The sequence below is a fragment of the Aethina tumida genome, chromosome 7 (assembly GCF_024364675.1).
Source record: "Aethina tumida isolate Nest 87 chromosome 7, icAetTumi1.1, whole genome shotgun sequence".
In the NCBI taxonomy this organism is placed as follows: Eukaryota; Metazoa; Arthropoda; class Insecta; order Coleoptera; family Nitidulidae; genus Aethina; species Aethina tumida.
In genome coordinates this window covers 5,515,692-5,538,573 of record NC_065441.1, presented here as the reverse complement: position 1 = coordinate 5,538,573, position 22,882 = coordinate 5,515,692, and the positions used below count along the sequence as shown (strand labels likewise).

General features: G+C 26.6%; 1 protein-coding gene across 3 annotated transcripts in view; it reads left to right on the top strand.

Moving 5' to 3' along the window:
• The window catches only part of LOC109598398 (apoptosis-stimulating of p53 protein 1), a 181,486-nt gene that overhangs the window by 100,295 nt on the left and 58,309 nt on the right, over positions 1–22,882 (top strand). The window contains exon 1 of one of the 3 annotated variants that reach the window (XM_020014302.2): positions 1,325–1,590. The exons of the other annotated variants lie outside the window; for them this stretch is intronic. Within the exon in view, the coding sequence (XP_019869861.2) occupies positions 1,468–1,590 (123 nt within the window). The 5' untranslated portion in view covers positions 1,325–1,467. Of the gene's footprint in view, positions 1–1,324; positions 1,591–22,882 lie in introns of those variants that run through there. 3 annotated transcript variants of the gene reach the window in all.

Genomic DNA, 22,882 nt, shown 5'->3' with positions numbered 1-22,882 from the left:
AACCTTATTTAACTAATTGTATTGAGAATTATTCAATAAATTATATCTACATGTTAATTGACCAAACTGAATCCTGATAATTATAACGGTGTTGTATTGTTTGTTATCGATTGACCGCAACTGAATGCTGTGTAATTTGTTTTTTGACACCCCTAAATACTAATCTACATGTGAATCCAAATATACTATTGTTGGGGATGACAATAGTAACAAATGGCGTATGTGTTACAACACAGTTAGCAGCTACAAGCCTTTAATCAATCCTGATGAATATTTAATCCTCAAATACAATAAATATGAATTCACTTCATAAAACAATTTTACTTTTAATTTGAAACTTTTATAAACCTACAATCTGTAAAAATTTTATAACAAATAACAGATAAACAAGTGGCAATAAAAGATCATAAAGTTTTACCCCTGAACTTACGTTGGAAAAGATAAATGAAAACTTCAAAGTTTCCCCTTAAGTCTAAGGTTCCTTAAGGAATCCTAAATTTGATGATCAAGTAACTCTGAAATTATGAATGAAATCTATTTCGACCAGAGAGAGTTGAAATTGCTTGAAATCCACTCTTTAATCTGATGAAACAAGTGCTTTTGAGAAATATAATAAGAGACCAAAACTGTTGAATTTGAATATCTTAACCTCGATACAACAAAGGGTTTCTAAATAACCTATTTATGAGAAGCCCCTTTTTGATGAATATTTTATGTTTGAACAAAAAACTCACATAAATAATAACCATAAATTTAATAAGGAGAACAATTTGTGACGTTCAATATAAATTACACCTCCGCATAATTTTGAAAACGACTCGACTTCTGATAACCTGCATACCAGAGAAAATTTAATTATTTACAGCCAACGCGATCCCGGCCCTATTTCGTCTTATTTTAATTACTCGTATTACAGAAGCAGGCATAGAACCAAGACGGGGTGGTTTTAACGAGCCCAGCACACGACGAAAGATCGTTAATTAAATAAAAATTACCAAATAATTGAAATTTTATCCAGAAGGTATCGGTTCGGTTCATTAAGTCTGCACCTTCCCGTTTGACACTGTTCAGATCTTTCTTGTGCGATGGTTTCAATCCACGTAATGAATGCAACGCTTTCCCACTTAATTTCAAGTGGCACTCTATTTTTATTGGTCTAATGGCTGGTGTAACATTATAGGAAATCCCGATGTTATGTAGACTGACAGACTCTTGGGACTGAGGAACGGTCACGTGACGATCTAAATATACCCACCCAGACGTTGCCCACCTACATTTAATTCCAGTTCGAATTTTCACTTTTCAGCTTCTTAACGTTTCATCAGTAAACACAACAAACGGTCGTTTCCAGTGCGTATGTCACGCGATCAATAACCGACGTCTTTGTGTTGTTAATGTTTACATTCAATCATGTCGAGTGATGGGCAAACAGTTTGTGTCAGGAGCTGAAAAAAATCGTATGGCATTATGGACGGTGGGAACGGTTCGGAGGCGTTCGTCGTGAAAAACGACGACGATTTCAGCACCGTCGTCGACACCAGCAAGGCGGCAAAGCTGCAGAGGACCTTGAAATGGGCGGGATTGAAATCAGTAAGTCGCAAGAAACTGTTTCGATTGCCCTTTTTTGGGCAGACGAGACACTGACGGTTCGAATATGATGTATTAACATAATGGCTGGAAATGTTGTTGTAATTAAGTTTAAATGGTGAATGAGAAATGAAGATTGCAAACGTAATCTTGTAATTTTACATAATAATCTAATAAGGATAATTAAAGTGCATTTCATGGAATAACTGTAGAGATCGATCCTCGGCAATTTGCTTTGAAATACCTTGAAACGTTTGTAAAAATTAGTATAATGGATACAAAATTAAACATCTTATTAAGTTTTTTTTTACATTATAAAGTGTAATAAAAGTGATTTCCTATTTTTTGTTTTGATACGTACAAAACATGGAATTTTGAGTGATGATTTTTAAAATTGAAATATAAATAAAAATATATGCAAAATTAATTTAAAATATTTATGACAATAAAGAAGTGTTTTAACATAATTATGATTGTAAAATATTATAGAAATTAGTTACGTTTTTACCAAATATTAAGTAATTACATAACTGTTATGCCATAACATTAAAACACTTATAAACTAAGTCGTTATTTTATATAATTACTCTGTTTTCTTAATAAATAAATTAATCACTGGTGTAAAAACATAAATACATTTTTTCAATAAATATGAAATGTATAATTAATTTTTCATCGAATTCTAAATTATTACTTTAAGTGTTTTAAATAAATTTGATTATTGAACATATAGAATTATTTAAAGATGGAATATCAAAATGTATTTTGTCATTTGTTTATCAGTAACAATTAAGTTTGAGTACTAATACTTTAATTGATTTATAAAGGTTGTAATAAATTTCTAATTACTATAAAATGTCTTGAACATTAGGTTACTATATTTTATTATTTTAAGATACTCAAATATTTATGTAGCTGTTATAATTATAAAATATTTAAAAATTGAGTGATCTCAAAAACTCAATAAACTAAACACTAAACATAAAAGTATTCATAATAACCTATAAATAAATTTTTCAATTAATATTGAATTTTTAAAACTTTAAATTACTTTTAAATATTTTATTAAAGATGAATTACAAAATATTTTTGGAGAATTATTCTAAGACATTTTAAGAAAAAATGCATTATTATTATTTATTATTATTATAAGTTATCGGAATTGAAAATAATACAATAATAGACAAAATTATTTTTAAATAATTTTCAAATGAATATAATCTTAAATATTTTATAAACAACTACCATACTTTTTAAAATATTTATATTTTAATAAATTTTATAAATTCTTCAGTAATTTTTTAATTATTATAAAAAACTACATTTATATTTTATTAGATATTAATTTTCCCCTTTGTATTATTAAACAGACATTTTTTTTATTTCAAAAACTCTGTAATAATAGAAAAACAATAATCACATTTTTTGTTAATTAATAACAGTAAAGTAGTAAAATATGTATTATGAAATTTTTTTATGAATATAAAAAATATTAAAAAAAATATTTTGAACAATTTATTTAACATTAATTATTTAATAATATAAAAGTAACACTAACTATAATTTTAAAATTATAAAAAATCTTGATTAACTACTTTATTAAATTTCAATTAAATTAAAAATATAGAGGAATTTGGTGACAAAATATTAAATAATAATATCCATGAATGCTTTTAAATTAATATACTTAGCTTCCAAATATTGTAAAATCTTATTACTCTATTCCATCAAATATTACATTATTTCCTAACTTTATAGCAAAACATTTTTAAAAACCAGGTCACCAAATAATCCGACAAGATTTATTTTAAACCATTCCATTGATCCATGCCCTTTTAGTATTTTAGTCAGAAAAACATTTTCCCATTTGCATGTTGACGTTACAAATAGAACACACATTTTTATGAATTTCTTATTCCGGTGTCACATCCGATATGACAGAAATCATTCGTGTTTTACATTTTTCAGGCACGATAACTCTTCTGAATAATTTAAACATAACATCGCACATTACTTTTAAAAAACCGTGTTGTACAAGTTATAAGCATTATTTAAAGTCAAATCTCAAATTCCTGTTGTGCTTTATTCAATAAAAATGTAAACGGAGTTGTTATTTATTTGATTTTTGTTTTCGTTGCTGGCGAGTTACCGATTTTTATTTTCTGTTTGACGTCACATCCGATTTGGCATCAAACTCGTTCGAAATATTTTTTTTAGTTTTCGTTTGCACACATCATAAATTTCTTGTGTAATTCACGATACATTTGCCCCGGGATATTTTTACGAAAAGAAACAGTTATAACTGTTTTAAGTATAAAACATAATTGTAATTCCGAATTATCATGTCGGTACGTTGAACTTGCACCTTAATTACCTCTCAACTTGCCAATGTACCACATTTTTACCCAATAACAAAAATTAAATAATCGTCTCACCTATCATAATGACGGCTGTAAAAGTCGGTTCACGTCTTCTGGCCGGAAACCTGAAAATTAAATGAACGCTGTATAAAAACTCCATTCTCGAACTACAACCCCGGAACTGTTGCTTCACTCGACAAGGATTTATTTTATTTTCCCGGCGCCCATTCATATACATTTTATGGATGTGACTAGAATAAAAATTATACCCGCAATGATATTCAATTTCAATATATTACACCACTTTCATCGAATTCTATTTGCTGTAATTTTGATTGCCGACCCGAGTTTTATTTAACGGAACCTGTATGGAATGTTTCGCAATTACATCAATCACCCTCCTGCAAATTGCACAATTTCGAACCAATTATCAGGTATTCAGGATGATGAAATTTAAATAATTCGCCGTGAAAAACACGAACGATTATCCGCAAATGAACGAACCGGCAAATCTGACAAAAATATTTAAGCGTGCAAATTGAATAATTTTTGTTGTACAAGCTTTTTCCATTTCATAGGTAAATAAATCTACAAATAAAATAAATCAACATGTTGTGTCCTGTTAAATATTTAATATAACTTTGTTGTTTTACTCCAATATTCATCTGTTTCATTAACGTTTGCATTGAATACTTTTATGTCAGAAACAACTGCACAAATTGTACAAAACGTTAGCCATTAAAGCTTTTTTAGTTTTACAGCCGCAGCAGGAATATATCTGAAATAAACAAAACGAACATTGTTGTTAAATAGGTTTTATATCCCGTCCTTCAACGATATTGCACATTGTTGCTGTTTATGTCTTTCAATAATGTCTATGTTTAATTCTTTTATGTCGACGCTTGGTACGTTTCTTGAATTGCCAGTGGATGCGACACATCACCGCGATTTTTACGTCTTGCACTCACCACTCTTGGTCTTAACTTAATTACGTGGAATGAATTCCCGCCACATTCGGCCGTCTGAATCGATGAAACTGAATAAATTCTTTTATTTGGTCGACGCTAAACGAGAAACACTGCGACATGTGATCGTAAAAATGCCGTAATAAAAGAAATCAACGTACGAAACTCGCTAATTTTTCTGCCACTAATCGGTGTTTATTGCCGTGTAAAATTTAATGGGGGCTGTTTCGTAGTGTTGAAATTTTATTAAAACTATTCGTCTGAGAATAATTTTGTTTTTCATTTTTAATATATATTTTTATTATTGTGTTTATTAATAATTTATTAAATTTTATAAATTATATTAACATATATAGAAATATAATTTAAAAATTACTTATATATAAATTAATTTACTTAAAATTTAAATAAATTAATCTGGATATAAATATGTATAAGTTTATATATTAATTTTAATAAACTAAACTAAAAAATAATCTAAACCTACAACTGAAAAGTCGATAAATTAAATAAAAAATAATTTTAAATTGGACTGAAAGAAAAAATCTCCGTGTGTATTAAATTTTAATATTTAACTTAATTTATTTATTTATTTATTATTTTTTAGGTGTAGATTTAGATTAATTAAAGTATTAATAATTTTTTAAAATTAATAAAAGTACAATTTAAAATTGAATTATTATAAAAATCATTAAGTAATTTTTAAGTTGATTTATTTTTTTCACAAATTACTGAATATTTAATTTAATTTACTGCGATTGAGAAGTCGAAAAATTAAATAAAAAATAATTTTGAATTGAATTTTAATTGAAATAATCCTGTTTGTATATTAAATAATAATTTAATATTCAAAGTAACTTTTAAGTTGATATATTAATTTTAGCAGATTAATGAATAAATCATCTAAACCTGCAACTGAAAGTATATATTTAATATTAATAAAATATATTTAATATTAATAAAATAACCTGATTTATTATTTTTCACACTACTGATGATTTAATTTAATCTTAATTAAAATCAACTTGTAATATTATATTTAATACACAAAATAATAATTTAATATACAAAGTAGTTTTTAATTTGATATATTAATTTTAACAGATTACTAAAAGATGATGCAAAAGAAAAATCAAAAATTTAAATGAAAAATTAATACAGTAAGTTAAATAATATTTTAATTTGGAAAGTAATTATCAGTTGATATATTATTAACATTAATTTTAACAGATAAATGAATAAATATTCTAAATCTACAAATAAAAAATAAGATGTTTAAATAAAAATATATTTAAATATTTTAAATTAATTATTAATATTAATTATTTTATATTAAGATTAAATAAAAAAATTAATAAATATATTGTTATTTTTATTTATTTTTCTAAATGGCTTAATTTTATTTATTCATTATTTCACTAATATTCGGTTAAAACGCATAGTATTAATAATCAACACCACAGTTAATAGTTAAAGAGGGAGTTATAAATATATAACTGTTACTAAACAACTTTTAATTAATATCATAAATTTCCTCGACTCTTTTCATCTTAAAAATAAAAGTAATGGGTTGTATATCTCCAAAGACATGTCTCAATTAATTTGCACTAAATGCAGCGTTTATCTAACTAGAGAGAGTTAAAAATAAATCAATTAAAAAAAAGAAAGTTTAATTCTGGTACTCAATTGTCAATTTGGCCAAGTTCCAAAGTAGAACTCTTTTATTTTATTAAGAAACCTATTTTTATTTCATAATGAACGTTTGAAACGTTTTACAATCCGGACATTTCAGTTGCAAAATGCACGTTTAAATTTTCGACATACAAGTTTAATTTTATTTAAGTTCGTAATAATTCGTAACAAACTAATTAAACCACTCGATTATTAACGCCTGATGCATTTTATGCAATTACGTCAGTTGAATAATGGACAATGAACATTTAAAGGGATCGATAAATTTGATGTCGTCAATCTGCAGGAATTTTGTCCATTTACTCACCGAATTTACTTTCAATATAACCCCAACTTGTCGAATACATCAAAGGTGACGGTGCATCAATTACCCAATTTCAATATCGCAAAATCGCGTTCGACATTCCCGCGGGAAACCCGCAGAAATTCCCTCTTTTATGAATGCCCAAATCGGACCGAAAACCCATCAGTTGGTTGCCATTCGAAATTAACAGCGCCGGAAATACACAATGCAAAACTAACGACACTCAACATAAAACGGGACAATTAACTCTTAACGGGTGTTTTCTGGTTCGACGGTGCGACGTAAAAAAAAAATTGGGAAACTAATGGGGTGAAAACGTTTCATATCGCAGTAATTGTAACGGAACACTTTTATCTAGACACAAACGTGTGCAGATCGTTGAATTTTAGTTCGGGCGCCGACTTCTGCTGAACCATTTTAAGGGACTTTATCGGCGTCACGTCCCTTTTTATTTTATTTATTGCTTCATATATCCATTACTGTAACTGATTCCTGTTTTACTTGCTCGCTTCAGCGATGTCACCGGTCCATAATTTTAATCTCGAATGTCGAATGTCTGAAATTGTTGTCTATAAATTTAATCATTATCATTTAAAATGTCTCTAACGAAGACTTTTAATATAATAATAGATATGTTTTTCAATATATAAATTATAAAAAAATAATTGATATATATTAATAATTAAATAGTTAGATAAATTATGTATTTTATTTAATTTTTTATTTAAATAAAACAAATTTTTGAAATATTTTTTTTTATTTAATTTTTAATAAACATTTCCTAAAACTTTAAAACTCTTTAAAAATTGGATTATTAGAAATTTATTTCAATGACAGAAAATGTTAAAAATATGTTTTTTTTTTTAATTTCATTAATAATACCAAATAATTTAACGTATATTAAAATTTTAACAAAATTATATATTTAATTATGAAATTGTAATAATTTTATAATGAATAGAATAAATTTTAAATATAGTTTTAATCGACTTAAATTTTAAATAGTTTGGAGTGTCTAAAATTGCAATTAAATGTTGTTTATATATATATTTTGATTATTAGAGATATTTTTTAAAAATTATATAAATTTTAAAAGATATTATTAATAAATAATAATAACTAAGTAATTAGATATGCCTTAAAATGTCAGAATTATGAATTTTACTGAATTTTTTAATTAATAATAAAATTATAAATAATAATTAAATTGTTATTATTATTTAAAAACAAAATTTTGAAATATTTTTATTTTAATTTAATAAAAAAAATTTCTTCTTTAAAAATTATATTAATAGAAATTTATTTTAATGACAGAAAATGAAGTAATTAAAAATGTCAAAAATTTGTTTTTTTTTTAAATTTCATTAATGATGAAATAATTTAACGTATATTAAAATTTTAACAAAATTATGTTTTAATTTTAAATGAAATTTTTTGTAATATTTTAAATATTGTTTAAAAATTAAAAATGATAATTTAATGTATATTAAAATTTTAATAAAATTTTTGTATACGTTTTGTATATAATATTTAAAATATGTTAGTTACAAATGTCAATAATGTATTTTTTATTTAATTTATATAATAATATCAAATTTAAATAAAAAATATTTTGGAAACAAATATTGATTAATAAACAACATTTCACTTCAACAGAATTTAAAAACTTCACATTAAATTTTCCAATCGTTAGTTTTAATTAACGAGGTTTCCAAATGCACGTAAAATTTTAATTAAATAATTTAGTTATAGCATTGATTTATGGTGAATTTATATCATGCAGCAAAATTATTTACCGTTCGCTTACATTTATAATCATAATATAATTTCATATTAATTAATGTCACTGCAGGAAAAATTTCTGCGAAGTATTTTTCAGCAGACAAGTGACGCGAATGTCACGATCAATAATGGAAGTAATCGGCTTTTTAAAGGGACAGCCTATCTGTCTGCGGTGATACAGGCATCTCCCGATGTGTTGACTCGGGTCCTTCAGCAGCCAGCTTATCTGCACCTGTTCCCGATGTTTTACCCCCCGATAATCCAATAAGGGGCCTCGCTACACTCGCAGGTCAGGGTGGAGGCTGTCGCGTCTAAAGGAAACAACTGTTCGCTCACCTTTAACCCCCCTTCGAAACCGATGCAAATATAACTGCCTCTCGTCACTGTTGTTTGACTTTCGGCAATCTGCGATTCCGCCGTAATGCCGGGAAAATTGATCCCTACTGGAACGTAACGATGCACCAACATCTGAGCCTTTATTCCCTCCTTCATGTTTGTGTTTTTTTAAATAAAAAGCGATACCAATATGACACGACTTCAATTTCCTTTCAGAAAATGCAATAACACGTTGCACGTAGTTGTACTTTTCTTGTTTACCCCCTCGAGCTATTCCACGCCAGTAACTTATTCCTTTAAATCAAATAAAGAACGAAAACCAACAGCTCTCAAGCAGCAACATCGACGCATTGAAAACTATAACAGCTCCAGCCACTAAATTAAATTTAACGTTTCAATCTTGTGGAGGAAACTGAATCCGTCCGCAATTTGCACGGTCAAATGTTTATCTATAATCTATTACACAGTAACACACAACCCATTATATGGTACAGTTCGTACTCAGGTGCTCTTTAAGCTGAAACACTGCAACCTTCAGCGTTTGTTTAAACATCCCCATCACCGCTTGATGTATGTATTTTCGTGAAACGATACTCGCCGAAATTAAATTAAACTGAACAATCGTTCCATTGTTCGGCATCTTGTGATTCGAGTACAATTCTTGCGGGGCCGCAGACTGAAACCGCACTCGTATCAACAACAGCCCCCATTGTTTTTTAAGTGCGACTCCGTCGTCGAGCACCCAATTCGTTTGATACGGAATATCAGCCACAAGATCAAGAGTTCTCGATTCTGGAGTGACGCCACTGTATTATTATACGTGCAGGGTGTACAAAAAGAAGGGGACGTTTTTACTTTGCTTATTACGACAGTCCACGGTTCGTAATACTCGGAAATCGGAAGCCGATTTTTAAAAGGGGCCCGGATCGGCATCAATTTCCCGGAAGAGAAAAGATTTTCCGATGTCCAATACCGAATTCTATTCATATTAGCGGGGGATCCGAGTGTTTAGAGTGTGCTCGATTCGAATATGTTTCCAGGACTCTTCAGTTCACAATCAAATTGAAATTGGTATCTGTTGTAACATTTGTAAAACAATTTCTTTTTTAATTTTGTGTCTTTTAAATTGTCTAGTCATCATTTTAGACTTCTTTAATTAATTATTGTAGTTTAATTAAAATTAATTGTTCTAAATAGTGCTTTTTAATATAACTAAAACTCTGACAGTTCACAAATAGCATTTGTGTAATTAGTTAAACAATTTTTTTCTAATATACTGTCTTAATGAAGAATATTTACATTATTATCTTAAATCTTCTTCGTTAACTGCAGTGGAAAAAAGGTGAATTTAACTAAACAGTGCTTTTTATTATATCTAGAATTTGTTTTTAATATAGAATTTTATAATCACAGACAATTTTAAAGAAACTAAATATTGATTAAGCAAGTAATGAAAAATATTTACATTAATATTTTAAATCTTCTTCTTTAGTGAAATACTGAAATGGGAAAAATGGGAATTTAACTAAACTGTGCATATTAATATTGTCTAGAATTCTTTAGTTCACTATTAATATTTGTGAAATTATTTACAAAACATTTTTTTCTAATATACTTTTATTTAGAACATCAGAGGCAATTTTAAAACCACCAAATATTGATGAAGCAAGTAATAAAGAAATTTAGATTAATATCTTAAATCTTCTTTTTTAGTGAATTACTGAGATGGAAAAAGGTGAATTTACCATAAATACACACTGCTTATTAATATATTTAGAATTCTTTAGTTCCCAATTGGGATTTGTGAAACTAGTTACAAAACATTTTTTTCTAATATACTGGTCTTTACAACTTTATAATTACAAACAATTTTAAAGCCATCAAATAATGATAAAGTAAGTAATAAGGAATATTTACATTAATAACTTATCTGTCTTTGGATTTTTATAATGGCACACAATTTTAGAGCCACGAAATGTTGATGAAATAAGTAATGAAGAATATTTACATTAATATCTTCTTCTTTAGTGAATTACTGAAATTGGAAAATGGGAAATTTAACTAAACCGTGCTCATTAATATGTCTAGAATTCTTTAGTTGACATTTGTGAAACTAATTACAAAACATTTTTTTCTAATATACTAGTCTTTACAACTTTATAATTACAAACAATTTTAAAGCCATCAAATAATATAATAATAAGTAAGTAATGAGGAATATTTACATTAATATCATATCTCTCTTTGGATTTTTATAATGACACAATTTTAGAGCCACGAAATGTTGATGAAATGGGTAATGAAGAATATTTACATTAATATCTTCTACTTTAATCAATTACTGAGATGGGGAAAAGGTGAATTTAACTAAACAGTGTTTATTGGCTTCTAAAATATTTTTTTTTAATATCCCGGTCTTTAGAACTTTATAATCTTAAATCCATCAAATATTGAAGACTCATGTAATGAATGTTGACATTAATATCTTAAATCTGCTTCTTTAATTAATTACTGAGATTTTACTTTAGAGGAAAGAGATAATTTAACTAAACAATTAGTATTATAATTAATCATTAATATAATAAAGTCTTTGGAGCTCTTTGGTTTAAACAGATCGTCATGAATAATGTTTATATACATTCTTAAAAAATTAATGTGATGGAAAAAGAAGAATTTAATTAAGCGGCTCTTATTAATACGACTCAAATTACTTAAAACTTGTTAAGTGGATCACTGAGCTTTTGTGATTAAAGTGTAGCGTTATTCGATGCATAAACCCCCTAAGGAAAGAATGTGCCACTTCAACTGGCTCTTTGTCATCCTCGGTATTCAATTACTTATCCGAAATTTAGGTTCATGTTTCAGTGCCTGACAAATATAATTAACCAATTTTAATCCCCTTTCATATTGTTAAGGTTGATTCTTACGCTATAACGTTGAGGAAACTGTGTGTATGGATTTTACCCTTTTATGATTATTAAAGATTAGTCAGGCTTATACGATTCTATTTAGTTGTCCTATTTAGGATTATATCTGCGGTTTGACGGGTCTCTAAATGTTAGCTGTTCCTTTGCAGATAACAAATATTAGGCCACTCCTGACCGTGAAATATTCACATCAAATAGAAAATTTAATCTCGAGAATTGCTCTGGGATTTCGCCGTGAAAATTAGTTCCACGTAAATTATCATTGTTCACGAAAAGCCTCGTAATAACTTTTTAATAATGTACTCAGTAATGGTGGTTGATTTCATCATTTTTCATCGCCCAGTGTTTACCGAATTACGGACCAAATACCGGATGAAATAACCTAGCGGCTTATTGGCGTTTATCATATTTTCCAGTCGAATACATAATCATAAAGGGTTGGGGTATCGTCCGCATCGCTGTTATAGCGTGTTACGATAAAATTGATTAATTTTTGATGGAAATTTAATGGGCTAACTAAAACCAAGGGCTTAATTGATACAATGTTTGTGCGTGTAAGTTACACAACTTTTTCTATTTACATTTATTCTCATTCAATGTTCCATTTTAATTGGCCACGTTAATTGACGTTCGATCACGGCTAAGCAAATAATCGCTAGTTTTATTGAATGTAGAAAGTAAGCAATGAAAATTATTAATGGTCGCATAGATTGCGCAGAAAGTGCTTAAGTGCATATACAATATAAACAACTTAAACGGCGTTTTCAAGGGAAAAATACAGGAAACATTAACAATAATTGCAGATTTAAATGTCAAGAGAAAAGTAAACTGTTAATTTCTTCATTATGTCCTACAATAACAAACTGCTTTACTGTAAATGCTGACTAAAAAGCTATCATGGCTTTACTAGAAAATATTTTTGTGAAATAAATTTTTGATACTAAATTATTATATGAACTAATGGAAATACAACTGCTTTTCTACCAATGCTTAAGATAAAACGTAATGAATATACATTCCGTTTATATTCACATCAAATTTTTCGATGCAAAACTAAATGAAATTGGAAGAGAATAAAAAAATTTCTTGGATCATAAACATACTACATTCTATATTTTTAACTCAAATAACTGTTCGGTGAAGTCATGAGTTAATATAAACACCCAATAAATTAAATTTCCACAAATTACTAATATTCTTTTATTTCAAATATTTTTTCACAGTATTTTCTTCGAACAATTAATAGATCTTAAGAAAAATTATAAAAGGTATTTTTCACAAATTCTTCAAATATTGATTTAAAATTTAATAAAAAGCAAAGAAATTTCTTAATATTTAATATACTTTTAACTCAAATATTCTCTCACTGCTATATATTTTTTATAGTTTGTTAATATAAAAATTTAATTATGCTCATAAAAAATAATATTTTCATAGTTATAATAAATTGATTAAATATTTGTATAAAATTTAATAAAATGGAAAGAAATTAGTAGGAAAATTTTTGTTAAATATTTATATAAAAGTAAACAAAAACCAAAGAAATTAATAGTAAAATATAAAAATTTTTGTCTGATAATAAAGAATAGACAAAAATTTTTTTAATTCATAATATTTTTTTAACTCAAATATTCACCAGTCCATATAAAAATTTAATTTATTACAATTACAACAAATTCGTTAAAATTTGCATGAAACCTAATAAAAAGCAAATATGAACAATTTTTGTCCAAAAGTAAATAATTTCTTAATTTTTAAAATTCTTTTAAGTCAATTATGCTATACAAATTCTTTCATTTTCGTAGCCATTTTTCTGTCGAAATAAAAGTTTAATGAAAACACATAAAAATTTTCTTGTGGGAATCTTAAATAATATATTTCACCTCAAACGTTAGATCCCATAAACGTACATTCTTACTGACATTAATTAGAAACTTAGACTAAAATCTGAACTCCTTTGTAAAGTTGTTATTACAAGTTGGGCACAAACAATTTATCACGTTAGAATGGGGCATTAATGTGTATAGAAATCGATTTAATACTTAATGATAATTCTATGATGAGCAAAGTTTTGCTTGAAACTTGAACAAACGAGATGATGTTCGGGGATGGGACGGCCTGAGGGCTTTTCACGCCAAACCGTGAGGTATAAAGATTGATTATTTCCTATATTTCTTCTCGCACTTCGCCTTCACCCCCGGCAATCCCTTTAATTTGTTAACTTTAACCGCACGAAACGTTTCGTTCTTTTTTTATCAAGGAACGTGTCGCCCGGTCCCGTTTTTATGGATCATCCCCGCGGTATTTATCGTCCCGTTTTTGCGGCCGTTTAATTGAAAACTATTTACGGTCCGAAATTTAAATTGCGCCTGAAGTGTTACGAATCGGGGAGCAACAACCGACCGGTGACACTGACCAAACGATAAAAAAAACGGAATTGGAATCGAATTGGCTGGAGTTTGCGGACGCAAAAAAAATAAATCCGTTTTGCTTGGTTAAGTATGTTTTTAAAAGTTTTATGGACCATAAAATCCCGGAATAAAACATAGTCATCATCGATTCGCAAAAAGAGTGATTAAAAAAGCTTTTACCTGGAATAGCACTTAAAACTCGGCTCCGGAATGTACTTCCCGGATCGCGTTAAACAAAATTGAGCAATTTATTAAATATGTAAAAGCCGTTGCTGTAAACAAATTTATTATTTCTGCGGCGCTTAATGTACGGTTTGTTCTGTGTTTTAAAACGCCACTAAAAGGAATATTATTTTTTATAAAGGCAGGAAGTTTTTCCTGCTTTTTTATGCCATAAAAGTTGCAGATTTATTCGGTAATGCCGGGAAAATCAACGACGTTTCCCAATTCAATTATGTTGAAAATCTAATAAGAATTTCTTTTACCTTCCTCAATTTACTAATCCTTGAGCCGTTTTCAAAATAATATAAATCAACAACCAAGTGATAATTAAGTTAGACGGAATCGTCCGTAATTTTATTATATTTTCTACGTTTACGTCTTCCCCTTCGCAAATATTTGCCAGTCTTTTGAAGTTAATTTTCAAAGAAACGGCCTCAAAGAGATACTATAATTTTATATGTTGCCATTATGATGGAAAAGCCCTTTTCAGTCCGCATAGCAAAACATGATTTTATAACTGTTTTGACCGAACTTTTTGTTGTTTTTCGCAGTGTTTTGATCTTTTATGAGAAGCCAAATTTAAAATCATTAAAGACTGTGAAGAGAAAATAAATAAAAATTTGTAATTACAGAAGAGAAATTTAAAGTACATACAAGAAACCATAAAAAACTAAATTTATATATGATAAATTTTAAATTTTTTTATCAAATTTGTTAATATTTCATAAATTTTATATTTTATAAAATTATATAAAAATAATATTTTTTATTTATAATTTTTTTTAAGCATTTGAACAATTTTAAGAATAAAAAATTTGAAAGAAATTGGAAAATCTCTAAAATATTGGTAATAAATTTTAAAATATACAAAAAATTAAAAAAATAATTAAAAAAAATCAATTAATCCTAAAATTTATATAACAATTATAAAAATCCAATCAATGATTTAAGGAAAATGAAAAATAAATAAAATAAAAATTATAAAATATTAAAAATATTTTAAGAAAATTAAATATAAAATACTGAAATATTTTTTTGTTAATTTGAACAATATTAAGAATTTTATAAGCTTATAAATAAAAAATTTAAAAAAAAAATGAAAAATTTCTAAAATATTTAGGTAAAAAATTATAAAAATATACAAAAAATAAAGAACATAATAATTAAAAAATACAATGAACTCTACAGCATAAAAATTCAATCAAATATAAATAATAAAATCAAACATTAAAGCAAATGATCAAATAAAAATAGAAATATTAAATTAATTTAAATGTTAAACCTCTAAATAATTCATATAGGTATAAGGAAAATATAAAAAACACACAAAATATAAAAAATTTAAAAAAATAATTATAATTTTATTATCGTAAAAATTCTGAAAATATAAAAAAATAATATAATGATGATTAAAATCCCCAAAGTAAATTAATTTTTTGATTAAAATTTAATATAAATTATTTTAGAATAATCAATAATATTTAGAAAACTAACAAAATTAAATGAAAAAATATATTATATGAAATAAAAAATATATCATTGATTTAAAATTTTAAAATGTACACAGAAAGTCCATTAAAAAATATGAGAAAAATAAAAAATTGTATGTATAAATTGTTACTATAATTAATATTTAAGAAAATTGAGAAAATAATGAAAAATTTAGTGTCAGAAATATCAAAATTGAACATTTCATAATAAAATGTGTATGAAGAACACAAAACAAACAAGAATTAAAGAAATTATGTTTGTTAAATGTCTAAGAAATTGACCTATATTAATATGAAATATGAATAAATATAAAAATTAACAATTTTATAAATGCAAAGTTAATGTCTAAAAATCTAAGTATTTAAAATATAAATTGTGTGATATACTAATTCTGAAAAAATTATATAAATTGAAAAGTGTCAAAACTCAAATTAATAATGGTAATAGATTATCCCAAAGAATTTAAAAAAACTTTTAATTAATTACTATTAACGTATAATTTAATGTTGGTAACTTTCGACTTTATCACGGGCAATTCTCGTATCAACCCAATTAAAAATTAATAAATCACACCTAAATGGATCACGATCACATTAACCCAAATCCTTCCATTTCATTAAGACCGGTTTCGAATATTTTTTACCGGACAATTCGAAATTTCCATTTCCTCGTTTTATCTTTTCTGGTCATTAACTTTTCAGGCCTGACATCATATTAAATTAAGCGCTGTTACATTTGTCATCGATATTTCACAGACGGCGTGTTTTAATGGCACCCGTTCATTGACGAACTGGGCACAATAAAAAAGGTATTTGTGTGAATGAGCTTGTAATATCACTTAACGGAGACGGAAGGACCGCCAGATATTTTTATCTACGTTCTGCGACAAAAGAAAAACGACACTCTCGAATTATAAATCACAACCACTAAATCGACTCAAGCAATGAACTTAATTAACATTAATTAGTACGAAGATTATTAAATTAAATGCTTATTAAACGAGTGTGCGATATAAAAGAAATGGAACTGTTTCAAACAGTGTTTTAAACAAATAAAATACCGCTTCAGTCGGAAATTTGCAAACAAAAGTTTTCAGGTCAATACATGTAAATAGACCGTTACGAGTTTGCTAATGAATTTAAACCTTCGAAACTGCTGAAAAAAGTATAACAAAACACGAACGGGACGTTATTTCATTTAGAGACATTGTTTATTCTAATTTTGTTAACTACAACGTAGTACGTTTCGATGTAATTCCCGACTTACTTATTTGTACAGGAGATTTGAATCTAGTTCGACCGTTTTCATTTCACGTCGGCCCAAATTGAATTTTACCTATTCCATTTGATGTTGCACGTGATGTTACTTAAAAAGGAATAGTTACATCCTTTTAATAATAATACAGGCCCGGGGAGGATGTGAAGCAAGCAAAGTTAATATAAATTCTGCGGAGCGAAAAAGCAAACTGAGGGAGTGATTTATTAGGTTTAGATAACACGTCGTTAAATTTTCTGTAATGCTAAAAAATATTTACTCGATAAACGTGGCTTTATGGAAAACTGGATGAAATAATGATTTAAACAGTCTCTTTTGTTTTGATAGATAAATGTTATTAATTAATCATCATTTATATTAAATGTATTAATCATATAATATTGGAAAAATGTCAGCAACAATTTTGACATATTTACTTAAGTAATTTTTTGAAGAAATAAATATTTTACAAAAAGTTTCTAGTATTTAATATTTTTTTGAAAATATGAACATTATTTAGGTAAATGAACAAATTTAGATCATCATAAAAGAAATATACAAAAAATATTCAATATTAAAAAAAATTGAAACACATTTTTTTAAAAAAATTTAAAAATATCCAAAGATTTTATTCAAGTAAATAATGAAGTTTAGATAATTTAACCCAAAAAGCCGTGAAAAAATTATGAAAAGTACAAAGAATATAAGAAATTTAAGAAACTGATCAATAAGTTTAAGGACATAAAATCTAAAAATTTTGAAAAAATTTAAAAATTAATTTACTAAGTTTACGAATATTAAAATTAAAATAAATCTCCAAATAATTCAAATAGAAATAAAAGAAATGTATTCAAAAATATTCAAAATCTAAGACTAAGAAAAACTTTTGGTAGTTAAAAAATTTGAGAAAAAATAAAAAAATATAATAAATATAGAAAATTAAGGAAACTAAAAAATATTTACAATTTTAGGAATATAAAATTGAAAATTCTGAATATGTGAAAGAATATTTTTATATAAATGAGAAAATTTAAGAGTATTAAAAACCAAGAATAAAAGAAATGTGGAAATACAAAAAAATATGAAAAATATAGAAAACTGAATTGTATTTATAATTTTAAAATAAAAAAATTTGAAAATATTAAGACATTTGAAAATATTTAAATAATTAATTTAAGTAAATGGGAATATTTAGATAATTTAGAAATAATTATGAAAAATACAAAAAATACAAGAAATTCAAGAAACTGAACAACAAATTTTAAGAACATAAAATCTAAAAATTTTGAAAATTTAAAAAAACATTTTTTTAATTCTAAAATAATTTATAAAGTTTAGGAATATTAAAAATTAAAATAAATCTGTAAATAATTCAAATAGAAATTCAAAATATAATCTAATATTCAGACTTAGTATATATAAGTATATATATATATATATAATATAATAAATATTTACAATTTTAAGAATAAAACATTTATTAGACTGAAAATGTGAAACCATATTTCTAAAAAATATTTTTATATAAATGAGAAATTTTCAGAATATTAAAAATAAGGAATAAAAGAAATGCAAAATTACAAATAAATGTGAAAAATATAAAAAAAAAATTAAAATTTAAAAAAAAAAATCTGAATGTGAAGAAATTTAAAAATATTTAAGTAATTAATTTAAATAAATGGGAAAATTTGGATAATTGAAACTGAATTCTTTGTATAATATTTAAATTTTTAAGAACATAAAATCAAAAAATTCCGTAAAATTTAAGAAATTTAATAATATTTAAATAATTAATTAATTCAAGTTTAAGAAAAAAATTAGATAATTTAGAATATTAAGGAAAAGCTAATAATATTTACAATTTTAAGAATTACCAAGTTCTAAAAAATGAAGAAATTTAAAAATATTTTAATAATTTATTTAAGTAAGTGAATTATTATTTTAGAACATATTATCCAACATTTTAAACTTATTAATTGAAAATAATATAGGTAATTTGAATTAATTCCAACCCCATGTGCAAAACCTGGAATAATCCCTGGATATATAATATTCAGGATTCCATTGTTCATCGTTTATCTGGATTATTAATCAATCCTATTAAAGGCAATGTTCAATTGAAACTGATTAATATTCAGTCGGACGATCAAAATAATGAAAATTGTTAATAATCACGAGATAGTATTAACATAAACACCACTACATACACCACCAAATGATAAACGATCGGCATTAGCAAGTTTTGCGCTAATTGCCGACGGTAATTAATGAATCGGAAAATTAGCGAAACGATTATTACCCCAAAAATGGCAAATAAAAGTTAATAATGACCCGGGAGTCTCCGCTTTTAAAACCCACTGGCGCTTTAAGGCCCAGCTTCATTGTTGCTCTATGATATATGAAACTAGATACCTGAACTCATAAATCAACCTACATTATGTCTTTATGTTTTGCTACAATTTAAATTATTTTTTGAGATTATTTTGTAACCTCAAGAGTTTGTGGCGTGGCTCAAGTGGCATTTAATGACGAAAAATCATCCATCATAAATCCGGGCAGTGGAAGCCGTACAGTAACAAGTTTGTCGAACATGAAAGGACGTTTTTATGGACCATTAAAAACGCATCTCCGAATAATACAATACGGGAGTAGGGGGGCAATAAAGGGGGTCGGTCCAATGGACCGACGCTCTCCCGCAGGATACTGCGGTTATCTGCGGTGCAACGAACGATCAACGACATAATGGACACTGTTAGACTATCGGACCTTAACAGGAATCGCGTTCCTTACGCACATAAACATGCCGACGCTTGCGAGACGAGATATTTCTGAAAAAAAGACCAAGCAATACATAACGTCTTTCAGGAGAGACGATACAACGGGGACAATATGTAACAAAAATGTATTTAGGGTTTTTTATTATCGCATAAAATCGTACGGGCCTTTATTACAAATTATAATGGTGTTTCGGTTTTCGGGGGGCCCAAACAAAACAACGATGGTTTCTATGGAAAGGTCGCAAAGAGTTGTAAAGCACGTATCTCATATTAAATCTCTGTAACCTTCGCACCAGAAATTGATGATGGGTTTCAATGGTGTGAATTTAATATCGTGATGTGAAATGTTAGTTGCATAAGCAATTAATGGTTTGACCTGTGACATTTTAAAATCAAAATGCCATTTAAAGTTTCATAGTTCGTGTTTTTTTTTACAAAATATAAAGACCACTTTATACCTTTATGGCATTATTTAATAATGAAATGTGTCTTGTCTATCTTTATACCAAAATTACTGTTTTTAACTATAAAATTTAATAAATTAAAATATAACAAAATTTTTAGATAATTATAATAAAAGTATTAAAAAATATAAAAAACACAAAAGTTTTATTTATACACTAATTAAAATATTTAAGATTATTCTTTTCCAAAATTTAATTTAATTATTCAAGATTCTAATTTTTCCCGTCTTATTAATAAAATATAAATTTTGAAGAATTTACACAATTCAAATAACTTTTTTTTATTCTCTTATAATAAATATTTAATAATGTTTTTCCTTTATAAAGATATTTTTTTTAAAATTTTAAAAAATTTATTTATAGAGATTTATCACTCACTATAGTGAGTAGTTAAAAAATTGTTAAGTTATTACTTATGCTCCAGAACCATTTATTTTAAATGAGAAAATTTAGATAGTTTAAAAAAATTAGGAATATTAAAAATTAAAATAAATCTCAAATCTCTTAATAATTCAGTCCGAAATAAAAATACAAAAAGAATAAAAAGAATATAAAATCTAAAAAATTTGAAAATTTAAATAAATTTAACCTTTACTTTTTAGGTAAAAAGTAAAAAAATTATGAAAAATAAGAAACTGAACAATAATTACAATTTTAAAAATATAAAATCTGAAAATATTGAAAATTTAAATAATTAAAAAATAATTCATAAAGTTAAAATAAATCTCTAAATAATTCCAACAGACACATAAAAACTATGAACCTTTGATACATAAGAAATATGAGAAAAATTTAAAAAATATAATAAATATAGAAAATCGAAGAAACTGAACAATTATTACAATTTGTATGATGTGAAATTTATAAAATTTAAGAAATAAGGATTAATATTACAAATTAATAAATTTCAAAAAATTTATTTATAGAGACTTATTAAAATTTTTCAATAAACTGTAGATTGAGTATCTTTTTAGTCACTACAGTGAGTAGTTAAAAAATTGTATTACTTATGGTTCACATACCATTTATTTCATTTTATTACTTTATCTAATCTTTATTTTTAATTCAAATTCATCAACAATTCTCCACCAGTGTCTTGGACCAACATCCAAAGCCTAATGTATGATGTTATTGAAGTTAATAAAACGCATTGCCTCCCACGTCCCGAAACGCTGACAAACATTTTGCAACGTGCCAAAGAACGTCGCACATAAAACGACAATGCGAGAATAATTCATATTGTAATTTTCCCCGTGGCAATATATCCCGACGCAGTGAAACATGGCGGCCGAATTCCGGAAGATTAGGTTCATAATTCTCCGCCGAAAAACATCAGAAAACAATTTGTTCGTAGGCAAAAAGTGGATTTTGGGCACTTAGACACGGGCATAAAGCATGCGAGGCGTTGATGTCGACAGGGGCGGCGTCAGCGAGAAAACGACGCTGGGTGTCGCGACACCACCGAGGACCGGAACGTTTTAAATTGCATTTTGCATAATTAAGCGTTTTTGTTCGGGCGTCGGATTAACTTGTAATCGTTATGCGATTAGTATTTATTACGGTCGGCTGTTAAAGGCGATGTGAGATGGTCATTTTATCTGGACTAATTAACATACATGCATTGCTTCCAAGTTTTATTTTATTTGAATAATTAATTATCCGTCGCACTTTCTTATCTAAATAAATTGTAGGTACATGATTATTTCTAAAAGCAGCACTTGCCTTTTCTAGAACTCATCCTTCTTTGCAAGTAATTATGTGATTTAATTAAACATGTCCTTTTTTGAGACTCTTATTTGTAGATTTATAACAGTTCTTCTATTTTCATAATTAACTTGTAATTTAAATGTACTTAATAAATTGTTTCGGAACTAAAAAAGTTTTAAATAATGTTTCCAACTTCCATTATACCCACTTTCTGAATATGCATGCTTAATTGTAGAGGCATATGGTGGATATAAGTGGTATTGGACAATATTTTATTAACATTACTTTCGATGGAATTTATCCCATTGCACCTGCTGCATCATTGTTTCACGATTAACGTTGCTGTTATAATGACACGCGTTAAAACACAGTACGGTTTCTGATTGAAAAAAAATAGTCCTGTTAGAATAATATGAGATCGTTTCCGTGACAGAAGCAACATTCATTTGTAATTATTTCTATTCTTGGATGTTAGTTGGTTTGTTCTGTGAAAATTAAATTGCTATTTCATTTTCAGGTATGTTAATAAATCAGCTGCTTAATCCTGTCTTGGTAACTATAACATACATACCTTACATACAGTAATGTATGTAAGGTATGTAT